General features: G+C 43.3%; 1 protein-coding gene across 1 annotated transcript in view; it reads right to left on the bottom strand.

Moving 5' to 3' along the window:
• Positions 1–18,544, bottom strand: part of LOC123144534 (uncharacterized) — a 71,253-nt gene that overhangs the window by 15,291 nt on the left and 37,418 nt on the right. The window contains exons 29-38 of the mRNA XM_044563732.1: positions 17,352–17,465; positions 17,090–17,274; positions 11,990–12,098; positions 11,766–11,909; positions 11,063–11,338; positions 10,254–10,871; positions 9,900–10,118; positions 2,154–2,257; positions 1,754–2,049; positions 1,553–1,637 (exon numbers count right to left, since the gene is read on the bottom strand). Of these exons, the coding sequence (XP_044419667.1) occupies positions 1,553–1,637; positions 1,754–2,049; positions 2,154–2,257; positions 9,900–10,118; positions 10,254–10,871; positions 11,063–11,338; positions 11,766–11,909; positions 11,990–12,098; positions 17,090–17,274; positions 17,352–17,465 (2,150 nt within the window). The remainder of the gene's footprint in view (positions 1–1,552; positions 1,638–1,753; positions 2,050–2,153; positions 2,258–9,899; positions 10,119–10,253; positions 10,872–11,062; positions 11,339–11,765; positions 11,910–11,989; positions 12,099–17,089; positions 17,275–17,351; positions 17,466–18,544) is intronic.

The raw sequence follows: 18,544 nt of genomic DNA, 5'->3' as shown, positions 1-18,544 counted from the left end.
GTCATGTGGTAGGGGCTAGGCCAGCTTGTGGTGAGCATAAGACTTGGCTCGGAACTAACGAAGATGAAGGGCGCTAGTAGTGCCAATCCATTGAGGAATTCACTTCATGTGGATTGCTACATAGTTGGAATTATCACCTCATGAGCATATGCAACAAGACTGGAATGATTAACTCATCCATCAATTCGTTGCCACACTCAGCTTGAGGACAATCTTTGAAGACATTATCTTGGATGACCAACATGAACTAATACACTTCAAAAAAAAAAGAGTTAGCTAATGTGCTCAAGTTGCCAAGTGCAAGTGATCCTAAGAAGCAATGTGTTCATAAGAAGCCCCCTCACAGGAATCTAGTCTGGAGTAGCTCGATGACAAGAATAACTTCAAGATGGAAATTTGATGCGGAGCATCCCATGGGTACCGCCATGGATCCAACATCAAGCCCTCAAGCTCCAAGTGGACCGGTTACAAGATCTCGCGCACGTTTGTCACAACCCTGAGTCAGGACGTAACAATTTGATACCGAACAGCACAAATAGGTTGATACAAGTGTCCCGGGTGTATGAATCAAATTCATCAAACCTAGGATCACTGAGGGGATATAATCCAAAGAAGATAACTAAAGGATGGGAGAAGCATAGATCAAGGATAGAAGAGCAAGAGAGGATACATGGGGCGAGATATACTCGTCTGGCCACGAGGGGGAGGAGCGAGCCGAGGAAGAAGTGGGTCTGTTCTGTTCTGATTGATGCTTCCCTTCTGGTGTCGCTGATTCTTTTATCATCTCCAGCGCCAGCACACACCCAAGACCAATTGGGCCACAGCCCATGACAACTAAGCCTGGTGCAGCTACATGCACAGGTATGACAACATGCCATTGAAACCGAGGTGACTTCACTCCTACTTGAACTCCCGATTCATTTGGATGAGACATGGCTACTACCTCAAGCCGAAATGATATGCATGGTTAGGTACGAAGGCATGCACCATGGAGAAGAAAGGAAGGCAGGCCAAGTCCCAAGCGAGGAGCAGAGATTCAAAGAAGAGGAGGAGGGGCAGTGCAAAATTTGCACTACCGAACAGTCCCGTGAGTGCCTGTACGTCGGCCTCGACCTTCTGGACCGACAAGACTATCTGGCCCGACCAACCAGACTGGCCGATCGACGCCTGTGCCTCGAACGAAACCTTATGGACCAACCAGACTTGTCTGCTCTTGCGCCGAAGAATGCACTGCCGGACTGTGCGGTGGCTCTATTTCAGACCAATGACATGATACTCTGCATTAGACCTACATTTCACAGCGGAAGAATGATCTGAATGGCACTGATTCTGGATGTACTACCAATCCAGATATAGCCGATTGTTGGACAAGCAAGAACTCTAGAAAGTAGCTGCATTCAGTCGCATGCCAATCCTAGTGTTTATCTGGGTCACTGAGCGCACAGACTGATATGACTATCAAAGTTGCTGGTACAGTGCTACTAATACCCAGCGCACACTTCACAACAGAAAAATAATGTCACCAGGTGGCAGTTCTCAGAGGGAAAATTACCTTGAGGACACACAATCACCCAAAATAACATAATTCGAAGGAGCTTGTGGCCTCCAGAAGGTGAGATTGTAACCAGGTAGATCACCTACAATATATGACTGATCAATTAAATTAACAGGGGGTGTAACCAGTTGAACAAAAAGAAACAAAAAAAACACTAATGTGTCTTGCAACAAAAACTAGATGAACTAACACAAGTACCTTCTGGTGACGCCCAAACTCGCTTAAAGTTGGTGCAAGAGACCAGTGGGTTAATATTGCCAAACTGCAAAGCTGCAAGGGTCTGATTTTGCAGTTTGAGCATGAGAGAAGCAACACCGAGAGAAAGATGGATGCATATTTCTGAAGATGTCAATATTATGTTTGTCTTTTCACTGACTGAAGTATATTTCCAGGAAAAATCTACTGGCTCAAGAACAAGAAGACCGGAACCAGCTTCTATTGTCAGGTCTTTAACGACCGATCGAGCCCATATGTCTTTTTCTTTTGAAGCATACCTGTTTACATGTAAGAGTTTATATCAGTAAGGAGAGAAACTAGTAGATCTACAGTGACATAAACGAAAAAAATGGTTTAGTGGAACTAGAGAGAAAAGACAAACATGAAACTGAAATCCATCTTGGCACGAAGAAGCTTCTCGATGTGCAAGGAATCATCCATTGTTAACTTTGAACTGTCACAAAAAGTAAATTCTGGCGAGACAACCTGCACATTCCCAAATAAAATGTGCACCATCAAGAAATCATACCACAAGGAATCTGTATGCCCCCAACTCAATAGATCACTGGCAAACTACCACTGTTATTAGTTAAAGAAAATGTGCACACACTGAATCCTGGACCTCTGGTCCAAGATGCATCTCCTGAACATGACAGTTGGTGGACGTTAGATATATATTAGGCTTATTATACCATTTCGTATTACCACGTTGGATGAGGGGTTTCATGCATATATGTACCATGTACCATGTTGAGTGTGTTTTCTTACGGCGGGCCACTGATTCTATTTTCAAATTTCTAGCCTTTCTGCAGCACAGGCACCCACTCTCTAGACAGTGGGACCGGGACCGGCTTGGCGGCATGTTGGACGCGATGACTGAGACAGGACAACTTCTTCCTATGCCTCATAGTCACTGATCTACCGGACACTTGGTGGGTTTTTTCCTCTTTTCTTTTAGGGCATGTTTGTGCTGTTGCCCCAGCAGTTATCTTTACTTTTCCTGCACTTGGACCTGTAATCTATAAAGCGGGGTGAAGCCTGTTTCGAGATAGGAATACATGTTATTCCTGTTAATGGTTTAAGGAAAAACAATTTGATGATTAGGAAGCTTGAGAGCTTTATGAAGCAAATATGTAAATGTGAAAGATTTAAGTGTTTGGTTGAGAACAGGTGGATTCAGGAGAGCGTAGTGACCTGAGCATGATATAATCTCAAGTCCAATGTACACGGAGGTTCGACGCATGGATGAATCCAAGGTGGTGAAGAATATTCGTCAAGGTGGAGTTTGTTAAAATTGTGTCGAATATTTGTACAAGGTAGGTTACAGTTGGATTTGAATTTGGACTGTGTGTACATAGGGTACAAAGACATGTTCGAATGGGACACCTGTATCTTAGGACTCTTATATAATGAGAAGGTAAACACACGATGTAACCTATGCCAACATAATATGAAGCAGCACAAAGTTTGTGGAGGAGCAACTCCACCTTGCTGCTACAATGTGTACAGCACAAGTGTTGAAGGAACAGCTTCAACGTGCTGCGCTAGATATCGCTCTAGAGGCGAATGTAGGTTGATAGGGCAGCAAGAGTTCAATCCAGAACTCCTAGGGCACAAGATCTACTCCAAGATCTTAGATAAGAACAACAAGTTCTATTATAGGTAGGGGTACATAGTCTGCCTCCAAAGTAGAGGCGAGGACCTCTATTATAGGGCTTTGGGAAGCCTTCACATACTTCTACTTATAGCTGGAATACTCTAGAAAACATTATGTAAGTTTCACCATTCTACTCATAGCTACTCACAACTAGAAGACTCTAGAAAACAGTAGGTAGGATAGAAAAGAAAAGGAAAGAAATACTACACTAGAGTGGAAGCATCTAGAAGTAGCCAAACAGATCTGGCATGTGTTTTCTTTCTTCTCATCTAGTGTTCCTCATCATTCTCCCCTGGTTGTTTGGAACTCGCCATCGAGTTATCTTCATAGAGCGCTTCTTCTGGATGGTAGAGAGTCAAGTCCGCAACATTGAAAGTGTTGGAGATACCCATGTCACTTGGAAGATCTATCACATAAGCATTATCATTTATCTTCCTCATGATAGAGAAGGGCCCATACCTTCGCTGCCTAAGTTTCCCTTTAACACCTAAAGGCAGCCTCTCTTTTCGGAGGTAGACCATCACCTTATCACCGACTTGGAATGATTTTGGCCTCTTTTTGCAATCAGCAAGTTGTTTATATTTCTGATTTTGTGCTTCCAAAGCGCCGCGAATCTCTTCAAATAACTCGATGTAATTATCAGCAAAGGACAATGCTGATTTTGAGTTTCCCCTTGATGGCAGCTTCACCAGGTCCACCACATGTGTTGGAACTTTAGTGTAGACAATGGAAAAAGGGCTCCTTCCTGTGGATCTATGCTTGGAGTTATTGTAGGAGAACTCTGCAAGAGATAAAGCCAAATCCCATTGCCCCTATCTTTCTCCACAAATGCAACGGATCAGATTACCCAAAAACTTGTTCACCACTTCCGTTTGTCCATCTGTTTGTGGATGAGCAGTGCTAGAAAACTTCAATTCAGTGTTGAATTGCTTCCACAAAGTGAGCCAAAATGCAGCAAGAAACTTGCTATCACGGTCTGAGACAATGGACCTTGGAACTCCATGAAGTCTGACCACTTCTCGAAAGAATAGATTTGCCACACGATGAGCATCCGTTGTCTTGCGGCATGGGATGAAATGAGCCATCTTAGAGAATCTATCCACGACCACAAATACATCATCAGTTCCTCGTCTTGTTCTTGGCAAGCCCAAGACGAAGTCCATAGAAATGTCCTCCCATGGAGCAACAGGAACAGGCAAAGGCATGTATAACCCTGTGTTCTGGACTTGGCCTTTGCAGGTCTGACATACGGGGCACCGTTGAACGAACTTTCCAGCATTTCTCTTTATTTGTGGCCAAAAGTAGCGAGCTTCCAGGTTAGCGATAGTCTTGTCCCGTCCAACATGGCCACTAAGATCACTTGAATGGAGCTCTCTAACCAGCTTGTCACGTAGAGAACTTCTTGGAATGCACAAACGATCATTTTTGAAGAGATATCCATCTTGCATCAAATAGTCATCACCTAATGGTTGGCCCCTTGCGTGCTTTACCCAAACATGGCCAAAGTCTTCGTCACCCTCATACAACTCCTTTATTTGACCCATGCCCGGAAGTTCAGCTTCAAAAGAAGTCAAGAGGCATGCACGACGACTCAAAGCATCGGCCACTCTGTTAGTTATTCCAGATTTATGCACGATTTGATAGTTAAACCTCTCAAGATATGTTGCCCATCTTGCTAGCATGCGGTCAACATGCTTTTGATTTCTAAAATGCTTCAAGATTGATGGTCGCTATAAACAATGAACTCTTTAGGCAGCAAATAGACTTCCCAAGTTTTCAACGCTCTGAAAACGGCGTATAATTCTTGCTGATAAGTACTCCATTTCTGTCTAGCTTCACTTAACTTCTCACTAAAGAAAGCAATGGGCTTCCTTTCTTGAGATAGGACAGCTCCAATGCCTACTCCACTTGCATCACACTCCAACTCAAAAGTCTTGTTGAAATCAGGTAGTACCAAGGCAGGAGCTTGTGATAGCTTTTGTTTAATCTCATTGAAGCTAGCTTCAGCTGCTTCTGCCCATTGGAACTTTCCTTTCTTCAAACACTCGGTAATTGGTGCCATGATAGTGCTGAAATTCTTAACAAATCGCCTATAGAAAGTTGCAAGGCCATGAAAGCTTCTTACCTCAGAAATGGTCTTAGGAGTTGGCCATTCTCGGATTGCTTCAACCTTAGAATCATCAACACGAATGCCGTCACATGTTATGACGAATCCTAGGAAAAGAAGTTGTGTTTGCAGTAAAACACATTTCTTCAAGTTGACGTAGAGCTCATTTTCCCTTAGTACTTCTAGCACCTTCCGAATGTGATCAAAGTGTTCATCCTCATCCTTGCTATAGATCAAGATGTCATCGAAATAGACCACAACAAAGTGGGATAAGAAGGGTCTAAGGACTTGATTCATTAAGTGCATAAAGGTACTTGGTGCATTTGAGAGTCCAAATGGCATGACTAGCCATTCAAACAACCCTTCCTTTGTCTTGAAGGCGGTCTTCCATTCATCCCCGGGTCTTATACGGATTTGATGATATCCACTTCTTAAATTTAGCTTTGTGAACACTCTTGCTCCACTAAGCTGATCCAACATATCATCTAGACGGGGAATAGGGAATCTATACCTTACGGTGATCTTGTTAACGGCTCTACTGTCCGTACACATGCGCCAAGATCCATCTTTCTTTGGCGCGAGTAGGGCTGGTACAGCACATGGGCTAATACTTTCTCGAATGTGGCCATTTTGCAACAATTCCTCCACTTTCTCCTTCAATATACCATGCTCCTTTGGGCTCATTCGATAGTGTGAAAGATTAGGAAGACTTGCTCCCGGAATTAAGTCAATTCTATGTTGAATTCCTCTCATCGGTGGCAAGCCATGTGGCTCCCCAAGTATGTTCTGAAATTCTGCCAATAAACCACGTACCTTTGCTGGAATTTCAACAGTCAGGTGCTCTTCTCCCTTTACAACAAGTGCAGCACACCAATCTGCCTCCTTCAAGTCTTCCATAAACTCATGAGAGGTATGGGAGATAGTTAACATAGTTTTCCCCTCCTCCTTAGAGGTATTACCTTCGGGTTTGTTTTGTAAGATAATGATCCTTCTCTTGTTCCAAATGAAAGAGTAAGAATTTTCCTTGCCCTTGTGTGTAGTATCCACATCAAATTGCCAAGGCCTCCCAAGAAGAACATGGCTGGCATCCATGTCAACCACATCACACAACACATTTGAGCGATAATGCTTACCCAAAGAAAGTGGCAGGTTGCATTGTTTGGTGATCCTCATATTCACTCCTTTCTTGATCCATCCAATAGTGTAGGGATTTGGATGATCATGGGTTTCAAGCTTTAAATGGTCCACCAACTTCTGGGAGATAAGATTCTCGCAACTGCAACTATCAATCACTAGTTTGCATACCTTGCCATTCACCGTGCATTTGCTCTCAAATATTTGCTTCCGTTGTGTGTCATCGAGTTGTGGTGTGGAACATAGGACACGCTGGATCACACATACCACCTCTTCACCTTCTTCTTGACAAACCTCTTGTCCGTCTACATCTTCAGATTCGTATTCTTCCTCATCACTTTCACCATCATGGATAGTCGTGTTAACAAATTTCCTTAGTGGGCAGCCGCTGGATATGTGTCCCTCTTTACCACATTTATAGCACTTTGGGCCTTCATTTGCCTTACCCTTGCCTCTAGTTTGCTTCGGGATGGGCTGTTTCGTCTTTGGTGGAGTGGTCTTTTCTTCCACTCTATTAGGTTGGCTCCTAGATGAGCCTTCGGTATGAGGATATGGAGGATATGGAGCCTTAGTTGTCTTTCTCATCCTCACAAACCTCTCGGCCTTTAAGGCTAGAGCTTGTGCTTGATCAACGGACCAGATTTGTTGCATCATCAATCGATCTTGAATAGCATCATTGAGACCATTGATGTACCTTGCAACTTGTTGCTCTTTAGTTTCAGCAAGGTTGCACCTCACTTGTAGCCTTAGAAACTCCTCCGTGTAATCTGAAACAGTCCTATTTCCTTGAGCACAATTTTGAAATTGGATAAATAGGATCTGGTCATAATCAGCGGGCAAAAATCTCCCTTTCAAGAGGCCTTTCATTTGTCGCCAAGTTCTAACACGAGGTTCTCCTCTCAGCCTGCGCTCCTCTTGAACGCGATGCCACCATGCACCGGCTCCTCCTTTCAGTTTGTATGCGACCAAAGGAACTCTACGATCTCCCGGAACCTCCATGACCTCAAAGAAAGTCTCCACTTCATATAACCAATCCAGGCACCCTTCAATGTCAACATTTCCATTAAAACTTGGGATCTCAGCTTTCACCTTGTATGTATCTCTTGCATATGTAGGGTTGGGTACTCTCTGATATGCGTAGAGATCTGCTTCTTCAAGGGCATCATCATATTCTTCACCTTCAGAAGCATCAACATAAATTGGCCTTCTTGAAGCACGTTGAACAACATGTTGTCGTGGCGGTCTTGCTCCAAGATTACCTCTCCTTCTTCCTTGATGAACATCTTCCTCTTCTTTAGATGAATCTCCTTCATTGGTAGCAGGGGGGACACCCTTTCTTATCATCTCAACCAGCTGGTCAAATCTCCTATTAAGATCTTCACGCAGCTCTTTGATTTGTTGTTCAGCAGCATCCATCCTCTTCTCCAATTGCTCCATTGCTTGCTGCAACTTACTCTCGAAGAGGACATCAAGAACTAGTATGGGTCAACGAGGCTCTGATACCACCTGAAGCAGCACAAAGTTTGTGGAGGAGCAACTCCACCTTGCTGCTACAATGTGTACAACACAAGTGTTGAAGGAACGGCTTCAACGTGCTGCGCTAGATATCGCTCTAGAGGCGAATGTAGGTTGATAGGGCAGCAAGAGTTCAATCCAGAACTCCTAGGGCACAAGATCTACTCCAAGATCTTAGATGAGAACAAGTTCTATTATAGGTAGGGGTACATAGTCTGCCTCCAAAGTAGAGGCGAGGACCTCTATTTATAGGGCTTTGGGAAGCCTTCACATACTTCTACTTATAGCTGGAATACTCTAGAAAACATTATGTAAGTTTCACCATTCTACTCATAGCTACTCACAACTAGAAGACTCTAGAAAACAGTAGGTAGGATAGAAAAGAAAAGAAAAGAAATACTACACTAGAGTGGAAGCATTTAGAAGTAGCCAAACAGATCTGGCATGTGTTTTCTTTCTTCTCATCTAGTGTTCCTCATCACTCCATAACTCAACTTCCTATTTATCCCCGTCCAACTGTCGTCAACTAGCACCACATCATCCGGAAAGAGCATACACCATGGGATATTTCCTTGTATGGCGGCCTGGGTGCGGTATTGTAGCGGTGTCATGGAGAGGAGCGCCCATAGTCAGGCCCCGGGGATGTAGCCACGATGGTGAACCTCGTTAACAAATCTCGGTGTCGTGCTCGTGTGATTGCTTGGTCCTCGGATGATCTACTATGCGCCTCAGATTAATACTAACACACTTTGATCATGATGGGTACTTGGACGATGTGGTAACATAGGAATGATTGTGTACTCAATGGAAGCTAGCCTAATGTGCAGCTGATCCTTAAGCAAATACTGGAGGAAGGACATCTCTGGATTTTGGCAGCAGCTAGGAGATTAGGCGCTTGAGGCTACTGTCTACCAAGGCTGTCTAGTAGTTTATTTGCTTTGGTCGAAGTCTCACCTTGCTGTCGCTGGTGTGTATGGTTGTAGTTTTAAACTGTCAGTAATGCAATGATACACAGATCTCATGTGTATTCAAGAGGGAATAAAAGATTAAGTGCAGATAGCACTTCAAATTGTAATTCAGATTTTGCAGTGCCATGGCCAGCAACATTCACTTGATGACCAGCATCCTGCAACGTCCTGCACAGGAAGCCTCAGCATGCGCCAAGTCTGGGGCTAGTAGCCAAGGAATTCACGGTCAAGACTGGTCACGAGTGCCTGCCATGCCTAGAAACCCTGCCTTCGCCTCATGCTCTATTGCCAAATAGCAGTGCTCCAATTTCTTCCACACTCATTCTCTGGAGGAAGCAACCTGCCATCTAGCAAGATCCAGATGGAAGACGAGTTCCCTGGGAGCGAACATCCGGCAAACAAGACTAATGTACCTGTTGCTCCAGGATCGGCCTCTAGCGTGGGCCATTACTAAACCTCTTAAACCATCTAACTGTAACCAGAACTTCTAGAAATGGGACTGCTTTTAGCATGCAGCTCTTCAGACTACCACTGATACACGTACGTCTATCACTTTTGAGATACCAGCATATGGATTGCTAAAGAGTCTCAGTGGTATGCACAAAAACGGCTAACGGTCAATAGCAAATCCAAAAGTATAAGACTTAAAGTAGCATTTAACTAACAGACGGACCCAATTGAATGCACAATGGTGCATGTTTGCCAGGGAATTGATATAACTTCTAAAGTTAGTGTCATAACTCATACCTGCGCTTCAAATGTAAAATTCAACATTTGGTTTGAGGGTGAACCAGCAGCAGGCTGAAGTGCATTGAATTGTCTGTTGTATTCTTCACTTTGGAAACGATTGTCTTCATCGTTATTAAAAGAAGTTTCCAACACTGAAACCTCAACACCATCTTCAGCAGAGATTGAATAGCTGCTTCCAGTGTTCAAGTAAACACACTTCCTCAGTAATGCACCATTCTTGTATACATACAAAAAGTATGAAGTTAGGGTACATAGCAATGGTATGAGTCAAAAATTAGGACATCATTCAAAACCATAATAGTTATGTTAAAGGAAGAAATTAAGCAAATCACAAGTTCACTGAGCATGCACCTCAATTTTGACATTTTTGAATCTTAGCTTTTTACCCCGCCCAACAATGATTATAGTCTCAGAGTATAACTGCCCCTTCTTGTCAAGCTCTTCACATAATGATATGGTGCCTCCACAGCCATCATAAGTAAACTCATCAATATCGCAACCATCAACTATTAGTTGCCTCTCAGGAGAGAGTTGAATAACATTCTCTCTCTGTAAGAAAACAGGTCCACAAAGTACAATGTCATTTGAGGTCATAAGAGGGTCATTTTTTGGGTCCAGACTTTCCTCTCTGCCTGTTATTGTACCTATGGAAGGCACAAAATACTCAACTACTGGAAGCAGAAAATCCAGGACAACAAGTATGCGAGGCTGTTGGACTCTTATAACAAACGATTTGAAGGAAGAACGCCATCGATAATCTAGTATCAGCATGGTTAGGTTAGAAAACCCCCCATCTGATGAAGGGTCTGGTGTGTTCAGCTTAGAAGTCTCTGAATAAGATCCAAGCATCAAGCGCATCTCAGACTTTGTATCTGGGCGGATATCACGAATCGAAAGTTTAAGTATAGACAAATATAGATCCATCTCAAACAGTGAAGTTGTCCTGTAAGAAACCCATAAACCTTCTAGCTGCAGAAAAAGAAATGTATGACAGTAACCAACATGCTATCAGGGTTAAAAAATACATTGCATAAAAGCTTGAACAGGCATTAAAAATGTGCGGGACACATAATATGAAATATTTACAGGACCAGTGATAAACAATCTCATCGATTCTTTTCCCTACAAGACAAGTGGCGTAACTCTTAAAGGATACTCACAGCAAGTTCCGCGAGAGGTGACTCGGCATCTGGACCATTGCAAAGTTCTAGCAAAGCATAGTGGACATTCACAGTCATGATGACAACAGTACGTGAAAGCATCAAATGGTTATTAAGGTTAACTTTATCCGCAAGTAGGCGTATTGACTCTTTTGTCCGGTTTACGTTTTCACGGAAACTGGGGGGAAGATTGGGTGTCTCCGATAGATTTGTCGAAATACAACTTGTGATGACGTTGTATTCTTTATCCGACATAACAGCATGCAGTAATCCTATCTGCAGAAAAAAGAACACAGAATTACAAAAACATATAGGATTTCAGCTATAACCACATAGGGGTGGACAGTTCATAAAATATTCTCCATTGATGCATCTGCCAACATAAAGCTGAGCAAGTAACCATTGCCGCCGGTACCTTCTGGTAACTTCTTTATCATTGTCACTTTGGCATCCAACAGATAATAAAAGTATTCTGGAGATGGAAACTTATCATCTGAACTATCTTTCAGCTTTAGTTTAACTTTTCAAGTATTGAGTGAAGAGCACAAATAAATAGAGCAAGAGCATGCATACAGTGTCAAATAGGATTGCACTATAAAAATCAGGCCAGAAAACAAGATGTCAGATCTAAAGTACAAAACTATGGCGATCAAATAAGCAAGAGATAACAAGCCAAACTTTATACGAAAAACAAATTAATCACCTGAACTTTCATGGAGAGCATTGGGACCTTTCGGAAAACATCCCTCAGACTACGCCGCACCCCTACATTGATGCCATGACCCTCTCGAATCATACACTTCCCGAGAGTGCCATTGACTCCAACCGTCATGTTGATTCCATTTATCTATTTGCATGTTATTGAAGCAGGAGAATAAATAACCCAGGCCAGGAAACTAAACAATTTAGTTTGCGTCCAATAAATACCTCAGCATGGAGAACATCAAGACGCACAGCAGATGGGTCACTCTCTTCACCTCCGTGCCAACTAAAATCATTTTTAACTTTCAGTTGCCCCAAATCCAGTTGTATATAGCTACAGAAAGATGTGAAGATAAATGTCATGCTTTCTTGTATCATAATGCCGTTATTGTTGTTAAGGAGTACTTCAAATCTCTAGTACTATATATTTGCCCCTTTGGGCTATTCAAAACAGTAAAATTGCTCCTTACAGTGGAGATAAATGGCATGCTTTCTTGTATCATAATGCCGTTAACGCTGTTAAGGAGTATCCATAAGTAATCGTATTAGTCTAGATTTCCTTACTTGTACTCCAAACCTCTTGTCCTATATATTTGCCCCTTGGGCTGTGCAATACAGTGAAGTTGCTCTAGTATGGTATCATGAGCCCAGGTTTCGGAGGATCTGGATCCTTGCGATTTTTTCCTGCATTGCCTGTTTGATTCACAGGGTTGGAACCCTTAGGAATTTTTCCATAGGATTCACTTGTACTACATTTTGGAGGAAAATTTCCATCCACTAAAACCTCATGGTAGAATTCCTTTGTTTTTCCTGTGCTATCAAACACTCTTCCAGCCAAATTCCTGTAGTTTTGTAATCCTGTAGGATCTGGATCCTTACGATTTTTTCCTACAGTGCCTGTTTGATCACAGGATTGGAACCCTTAGGAATTTTTCCATAGGATTCATTTGTACTAAATTTTGGAGGAAATTTTCCATCCACTCAAACCTCATGGTAGAATTCCTTTGTTTTTCATGTGCTATCAAACACTCTTCCAGCCAAATTCCTGTAGTTTTGTAATCCTGTAGGATACAAGAGGAATATGACACTCTATTCCTGCATTTTGAGAATCCTGTGAATCAAAGAGGCCCTTAGGGGATTTTTCCCATAGCGGAAATTTTCCAGTCTCAGCTCTCTCGATCGACCTCGGTTTCGTCTTCATCTATTTTGCCCGATTTTCTGCTTTCCCAACCCCCGATTGCAACCTCACTTGGACTGAGCCGATCTCCACATCCGCCCCCAGCGCGACCTCATCAAACTCGAAGCCCGTGTCCAGATTGAAGTTCCCGTCACAATCCCATCTGGGCACCGTGCTCCCAGTCCAAGCCTCCCAGTCCAAGCCTCTTAGATCGAAGCCACCTCTCCTCCTCGAAGCTCCACCATCTCAGGCCGCCGTTGCCACCTCCTAGGGTGTGTCGCCGCCGCCAACGGCAGATCGATGCCTAGGCTACCTCCAGGTCGCACCACCACCGCTCCGCCTGCCTCCAGGTATGTTGGAGGTTCCCTCAGTGATCATTGCCCGTTCACCTGCTACACCGCCTGTCGCACCGGATGGTTCCCGCTTCAGTGCTCCGCCTCTTCTACTGGCTTCCACAAGGTGCAAGCCACCCTCGTCCTCATTGCACCTAATGCGGCAAGGACAGTCACATTGAGCCGACCTCTTCAGCTGCAGGACTTCAGCATCTGCTTGCGGCTACTAGATCTTCCATGAGGTTCTGCAGGTCTTGTTACTGACTCTTCTGGCTTCAGAGACCACCTTCTTCACAGCCAGACCGCAGCACAAGAGTTTGTCTGGCTTCACATTCCTTCCGCTGCCACTGTCACTAGCCTCCCCGCCCCTCATTAGGTTGCTCCTCTAGCAATTGCATGTAATTCCCTTTCAACCGTGAAGGGGCACTATTTGATCAATTACCTTATCTAGTCCAGTTCTTCTTGGGGTCCAATAATGTTTTCGCTGAATCACTTGATGCACCTTTGGTTGCAAAGTTGCTAGAGGAACAGATTGATGCAGGGCTCCTCATATTTTCAGGACCCCTTGTGCTGCCCACTGCTTGGATCTCATGCTGGTGGATGTTAGGAAGATACCGGAGTTTCAGTGAAGAATTCTTGATTTGATGAGGAAGAAGACCAATGGTGGTGATCTTATGAGGCTTGCAGTTGCTCATTTTGCAACATCGTTGCTTACTTTGAAGCTGTCTTTGTTAACAGATTCAAGCCAACTCCATCGGGGAAGAGTGAAAAAACTGTGCTTTCCCTGCCCTTTTGGACTTTAGTGGAGAATTGCATGAGAGCTTCACAACCACTATTTATTGCTCTAAGGATTGCTGATGGTGAAGAAGCTTTGCAAGGGAAACCGGCTTTACAAAAAGAGGTGCTAAATACTGTTGAAAGAGATGGACCAACAGATGGAACAGATGTTGTATGGGGCATCATCGATCTTGAATCCAAGCAAAAGAAAAAATCACATCAAAGAGACAAACAGAAAATCTTGCTGCAACACTTGCGGTCAATCTTCAATGATGTGGTACAGAAGATGGTAGCAATGAACACCAGAGCAAGATAAGCATTGCGACAATGAGAGAGTTGAAGGCTGCTTCTCAAAGAAAATGGCGATCAAAGACCGAGATAAAAGGAACAATAGAAGCCCAAAGAGGTGCATATGGTACCCAAATAAGAATAGGATAGATATGTCAAAAGCAGGTCTGATTACACCTATTCCTAATCCTAAATAGAATGTAAGGACGTAGGGATTTCTATGTAAACAGAGTATCCTATTTCCATAGGCTCGAATGACCCCTTCTCATAACAAGAATGTGCTCCCCTTCCAAGCAAACTAAACTAACTTTGCTAAGTGCTAGCCAGGTGAAAGTGCTTTTCGCTAGTAGTTTTGGTGTTCTCCCGGTTTCTCGAAGGGTAAGAAGAAAATAAGAAGTCTCTTGAGCAGTGAGGAGCACAACGATTTATATAAGCATAATTTATTTATTTTTTATCAGTTTGAGCAATGTCTAAACTTTGATTTCATATGCATGATATTTTTGTAGTTTCTTGGTGGGATGCATATGGTGGACTTGCTTTTGAGCTCCAACCGTTGGCAAAGAGAATCATAACTCTTTGTTGTTCGTCATCGGGTGGCTGCAAGCGCAATTGGAGTACATTTCTTAAGTAGCTTGCAAAATTGTGATTTTCATATGTTAATTGCAGCTGCCATTTCATTGCTTAATGAAACTTGTGCTTGCAGATCCATACCACAAATCATTTGGAGCACAAGAAACTGAATAAGCATGTATGTTTCATACAAGCAGAGAATGAAAACAAGATTTCAGGAGCTAGGAGAGGCAGGCTCTAAAGGGAAGAAGATAACCCACTAATCCTTGAGGAATTTCAGTGGGAAAATGAATGGGTTTGCTCATGCCAAACCTGTTCACCGAGACGATGATGGTGATGAATTAACTTGGGGTGATGTTTATTCAGAAATGGGTGCTACGGAAACACTAAGGCTTTGTTTGGTTGCAAGGGGAGGACTACCCAGGGTAACAAATCCCTTTGGGGGATTTTCACGGACACAGGGGATCCCCTTCTCCCATGGGGATGATCTCCTTTCCATTTGGTTCTTTGGCAACACCCAGGGGAGGGGAGGCCACTGCTCGTGATTGGAAGGAGACGAAGCGGGTGCTGTTGTTGAGGAGACTGCCAACAGGAAGGCCAAGGCAGAGGAGGTCGGGCCATAGCCTACGGATTTCGTAAGTGGGAGGCAAAGAGAACGCAAACGGCGGCTGGGGACAATTCTCCTGATGTGGGGAGACGTGGGAGGGAAACCCAGAGATATTGGATCGACCGGGACATGAACTTCTCCTCAGTTCCACCAAATGCTACGGCAGGAAAATCGAGACTAATTTTCCATGTGGGGTTCTTAACCAGGGAAATAGCGGGGATCCTGGGAGGATACCGTGAAACCAAATGACAACTAAGAGGGCGGAACTTCCCAAGGACTACTCGTGGTGATACTAGTAGATCCATAGGCCCTCATATCACTTGTTTTAGGAAGAGGATGGAGACAGTTGTTGAAGAAGAGGTTGAGTAGTAGCAAAATCTTCTAATTCACTATGTTTGGAGCCCTCCCATTCAATTGAGGTGTTCAATTTTGGATTTAGTTCACCATTATGACCGGGTCAACGATTTCTCAAGGAGCTTTCTCATTTAATTAAGGTGTTCAATTTTGGATTTGATTAACGATTTTGACCGGGTAAACGATTTGTTGAAGTAATCGGCAGAGGCAGCCTATAAAAAACATATCAATCCTGTGCACCCTCGCACTACCACGAAAAAAAGCGCCAACATGTGACAATGCAGCACCAATATGATACATGCGGCCACTAGCGTAAAGAAACTTCCCCACACAAGTATGGGTTGGTTAGCAGATAACACATAATCACACTGCCAAGAAAGCCCACCAAGACACCGCATTATTAAAAAAAAAACACCATCATCTTCCCAGCGCGCCAAACCAAATAACAAACAAAAACTATGAAATCACAACAACACCAACAGTGCAGCGAAGCGCGCCCAACCCTTCTAGTAAGATATCATGGGTGAGGGCAAAGATGAGATGGACAACTGGGACATTGATAGCGACGACGACAAAGGAGGAGAAACACAAAATGATGCTGGAAAAAGCCATGAAGCCGGTGAATTTTGATTGGATGAGCAACCAGATGTTTGACATGAGGCCGAAGGATGTGATGCGAAATAATGGGGACTGGAGAAAACTTCTGGATTGTGCAGCCTTTTGTTGCTTTTGATAATGTCCTTAGGAACTTTTCTTAGGGAATAATGTCGTCAGGAACTTATTTGTTATGCACTTAGGCTGATGCCACTTAACTATTTGTTGTAACATTGTGTGACACATGATGTGTTGACTTGTTCAGTATTCATTCATGGCTAATGGGCATGGCTGATGGTTCATATGTTTAAATTCCTTTGTTTTATTTGTCAACATTGCCTTACTCATGGTACATGCGTCCCCTTGACGCATTTTGTGTGTGCTATATTCGTATCTAGGATAATATTTGTAACGCATGGTACATGATGGTAGTCAACGATTAACCACGACTAATCCTAGCTAGTCTAGACTAATTCACAGGTCGCTATCTCGACGACTCATCATTCCTGTTTGCCAAAATTTTGTCCCACAAGTGTGGTATGCCATAGTTATTTTAAACTATTAGATTAATTAATGGAAACAATCCTAAAGAATATTAAACTGAAGAACATAAAGCATGGACATACTCTTCACTCTGGGAATTCTTCGGGACAATGATAATGGGTGTATCAAGTGAAAGATCCAGCTTTATAGCAGAAGAACCATCCATTTCATATTTCTGAATCAACCACTCAAAACCTCCAACTTTATCCATAAACTTAATTGCTTCTTCAGTGTGAGGGGTAGCAAGCTCCATGAAGTAAGAAGTAAACTGCAAAACGAAAAAGCACTTCAAAAAATACATATCATGGAAGATCAGATAATCCAACTTGGCTTAGTGATGTATACCTCCTGGACAAACCGATAAAGAAAGACAATACGGACGGCAGAAAGCTGCCCAGTCAGACTGTAATTATGACCTTCATAGTCATCATCGTCAGCACTATAAGACTGGAAGGCAAACTGCAAAAGAATGGAAAGGAAAATTACTCTACTTCTTCAGCTGCCAGAAACAAATGTATTATCGAACTTCGAACTTCAAGTATATGTGGCAATCATAACTATTTCAAAGTTGCACATTTGATTAAAAGGTAATTCGAGCCACATAACAGAGAACTATTTACCATACTGTTATTAACAGATGTCACAACACCACCACCACCAACAACAACAACAACAATGAAGCCTTTTGTCCCAAGCAAGTTGGGTTAGGCTAGGTGTTAGGATCGTGGGTTGGAGCGCATAGCCATGGCCTGAAGGTGCCTGAGGACCGATGAAGATCCACCGGGCAGGTGTCTTGCCGGTGTTGAGGGGGTAACAGAGGAGGAAAGGAATAGCTTGGGGAAAAAGACTTGACTTTATTGATTGCTTGGGTTTCCTCGTACAGGCCTCCTCTCAGAGTCCAACTTCTATTTCTCTTCCTAAAGACCTTGATACCTCCCATCAGGGAATCAATCCTGCAAGGTGTCAAGTGTTATAGTGCTGTGTATAGGGCTGTGTAGTTTCTCCCTTATATAGGGGTCTATTTGCACATGTACCTTGTACTTATCTGGCCTGTTTGGCCCATAGCAATACAAGGGTTCAGTTCGTAACATGGTTTCAGAGCAGGTTGAGGGCTAGGGTTTCATTCCTACTATGTGATATTTATTGATGATTACTCGAGATTTACATGGATTTATCTTATGTCTTCTCGCAGTCAATTTCTCTCCATTTGTCAGCAGTTTGCTACTATGGTCCGCACTCAATATGACTTCTATTCGTGTTTTTCGTGCTGACTCTGCTGGTGAGTACATTTCGACTGCACATCCTCGTTTTCTGGCTGAGCAGGGTACTCTTCCTCAATTCTCTTGTCCCGGTGCTCATGCTCAGAATGGTGTTGCTGAGCGCAAGCATCGCCATGTGCTTGAGACAGCTCGAGCTCTTATGATTTCATCTCACCTTCCGCCTCATTTTTGGGCTGAGGCTGTCTCCACGGCTGTTTTTCTCATTAACCGACAACCCTCTTTCGTCCTTCAGAGTTGTGCCCCTTTTGAGCGTCTCTT

Source organism: Triticum aestivum, chromosome 6D, assembly GCF_018294505.1.
Source record: "Triticum aestivum cultivar Chinese Spring chromosome 6D, IWGSC CS RefSeq v2.1, whole genome shotgun sequence".
Lineage (NCBI taxonomy): Eukaryota > Viridiplantae > Streptophyta > Magnoliopsida > Poales > Poaceae > Triticum > Triticum aestivum.
Note: the sequence above shows the minus strand (reverse complement) of the source record. Positions and strands in the feature narration are given on the sequence as shown.